Genomic DNA, 2301 nt, shown 5'->3' with positions numbered 1-2301 from the left:
TTCCTCTGGACCGGTGGACCCAAAGGAGTCTTGGTATGGTAAGTTTATTAAAATAGTTTAGACGTAGATGAGAAAGCCTCAAAGGGAGAACAGTTATGCACACACACGCAGGCAGAACAGTTTTAATTAAGTGAAACGGAAAGCAATGCGTAATATGGAGCAGTTAGTTGAAACCAAAGGAAGAAGTGAGTGTGTATGTAGGAATTAAAGTAGTATAGGTATTCTTCCCCTTCCTAGGGCGCTGTCCACGATGATTGGAGCAGAGAGGACGATTGGAGGACGGATGGACTGAAGGACCAATAACGAGAGAGTTAAGTCGAAACCACGGCTTCTCCCCAACAGTTTTTGACCAATTAGATAGTAGTACCTTTTCATAGAAATATTGTATACCACTAAGTTGAGGTCAGTCTTTTCTGTTTTATCCTAAACAGTGAAGATCCATGTGCACAGGCTAATTTTGATACGTTAATGCATAATAAATTTCACACTGTGAAATATATATCGTCTTATTAGTCTTCTCTTTTCAATATAAAACGAACACGCCTCACAGCATCACCTAAAACACAATGCAGGATCCTATACAGCAATATTCTATATTGGTGTTTATTCATTATTAAACAGTTTCAGCTCATTCTGGAGTTCTCCTAGCTCCAGAGCTAGGAGAACTAAGCACATCACGTCTGTTCTTAAATCCTTACACTGGCTACCTAGAGAATCGTGCAACTGCAAAGTTAATAAATCACTCAGTGGTATGGGGTTAAAATACATTTCTGAACTCCTTGAAGAACACAAACCCAGCAGGGCTCTGAGACCCTTAGGAAGCAGTCAGGTGGTAGAACCTCAGGTCAGAACCAAACAGGGTGAAGCTGCTTTTAGCTACTATGCTGCACACAGATAGAACCAATGTCCTGATGACTTTACTGTGCCCCAACTCTGCCACTTTCAAGTCTCAACTGTGCCTTTGTTTGACTTGTTGCTATGCTGCACTGTTTTTCATCTGTTGCATTCAGGGCAACTTATCTCTGCACTGTAACTGCTAGATAATCATGTGTCAGACCTTTGACTTTGTCTATTTGATTTAATTTACATTTAATTTCATTTCAATGTCTTATCTTCATTTTGTTTATTTTTTTTCATTTTAGTCTGTTTTAATGGTTGTTAATTTTAATGCTATTACTTTTTTGTTTGTTTGCCTATATAAAGCACATTGAATTCTCTCTGTGCGTGAAATATGCTATATAAATAAAGCTGACTTGCCTTGCCTACTGTCACAAAGGCCATATCCACAACATGAAGTATAGCCTATAAGATTAGATTTCTCACAAACTAAACCATGACTACATGAAAATATTGATTAAAGTGAGCAACCCAATTAGTAAAATGACTGCCAGAGAAAAGGATGGATTTCAAAATAAAGCTGAAATGGTAGGCACCTACCTGAACAAAATGTGAGACCTTGCACCAAAGTAAACAGTTCATCTTGTTGGTTGGGTTTATCATAGCAAACCATACAGTATATCATAGCTACTCTGGATTTTTGTTTTTTAAAGGTCCACACCCACACCTCAAAGCAAACACAGCAACCTTCCTTGTCTTTTTTGTTTCTTTCCCACAGATAACAGAACCCAGTAAACAAAGAAAATTCTTTGACCTAAGTGTTTGTTTTGGGTGGGTGGTTGTTTGCTCAGTTCTTTACAGCTTGCATGTGATGATATTTGAGAAACAGAGAGACACCCTGATGTTGACAAAGCCATATTATCATTAAGGTGAAAATTACAAACCCCTTGTAACTTCTATTCTGATTCACGCTGTGTAATCACTGACTGGACCTGGCAGAAAATCAACCTGACACGGATGTTTGAGCAAACCTTGAACTTCGTCACAATCTGATTGGTAAGCATTTGTCTTCAAGGAGCAAACCATTATGATTTTGCTTCTCTGACTCAGCCTAACAGTTTAAACGACTGACTTCATAACATCATGACAATATGACACCAACCTGCGGAGGGAAGACGTAGTCAGACACGTCCCAGACTCTCTCATGTCCGTTCACACTGGTGTAGCCCACGCCTTTCATTTTGGTGAAGATGGAGCTGACTGCTGTGTCTGTGGACTGGTAGCCTTTCTCATAGATGAAAACCCACCTGTATGAGACACAGAGCATCCTGTCAGGCCTATCACCACCTCTGACTCCCACTGCACCCTGGCCAACCATTTACAGTGGGTACGAAAAGTATTCAGACCCCCTTAAATTTTTCACTCTTTGTTATATTGCAGCCATATGCTAAAATCCTTTAAGTT

General features: G+C 39.6%; 1 protein-coding gene across 4 annotated transcripts in view; it reads right to left on the bottom strand.

Moving 5' to 3' along the window:
- p2rx1 (purinergic receptor P2X, ligand-gated ion channel, 1) overlaps nt 1–2301 on the bottom strand; it is an 18117-nt gene that overhangs the window by 9762 nt on the left and 6054 nt on the right. For all 4 annotated transcript variants that reach the window (XM_020612358.1, XM_020612354.1, XM_020612357.1 and 1 more), the window contains exon 2: nt 2000–2144. In XM_020612358.1, coding sequence (XP_020468014.1) covers nt 2000–2077 — 78 coding nt within the window. In that variant the 5' untranslated portion in view covers nt 2078–2144. The remainder of the gene's footprint in view (nt 1–1999; nt 2145–2301) is intronic.

The sequence above is a fragment of the Monopterus albus genome, unplaced genomic scaffold (assembly GCF_001952655.1).
Source record: "Monopterus albus unplaced genomic scaffold, M_albus_1.0 scaffold124.1, whole genome shotgun sequence".
In the NCBI taxonomy this organism is placed as follows: domain Eukaryota; kingdom Metazoa; phylum Chordata; class Actinopteri; order Synbranchiformes; family Synbranchidae; genus Monopterus; species Monopterus albus.
The sequence above is the reverse complement of the archived record's forward strand: the minus strand, read 5'-3'. Positions and strand labels throughout refer to the sequence as shown.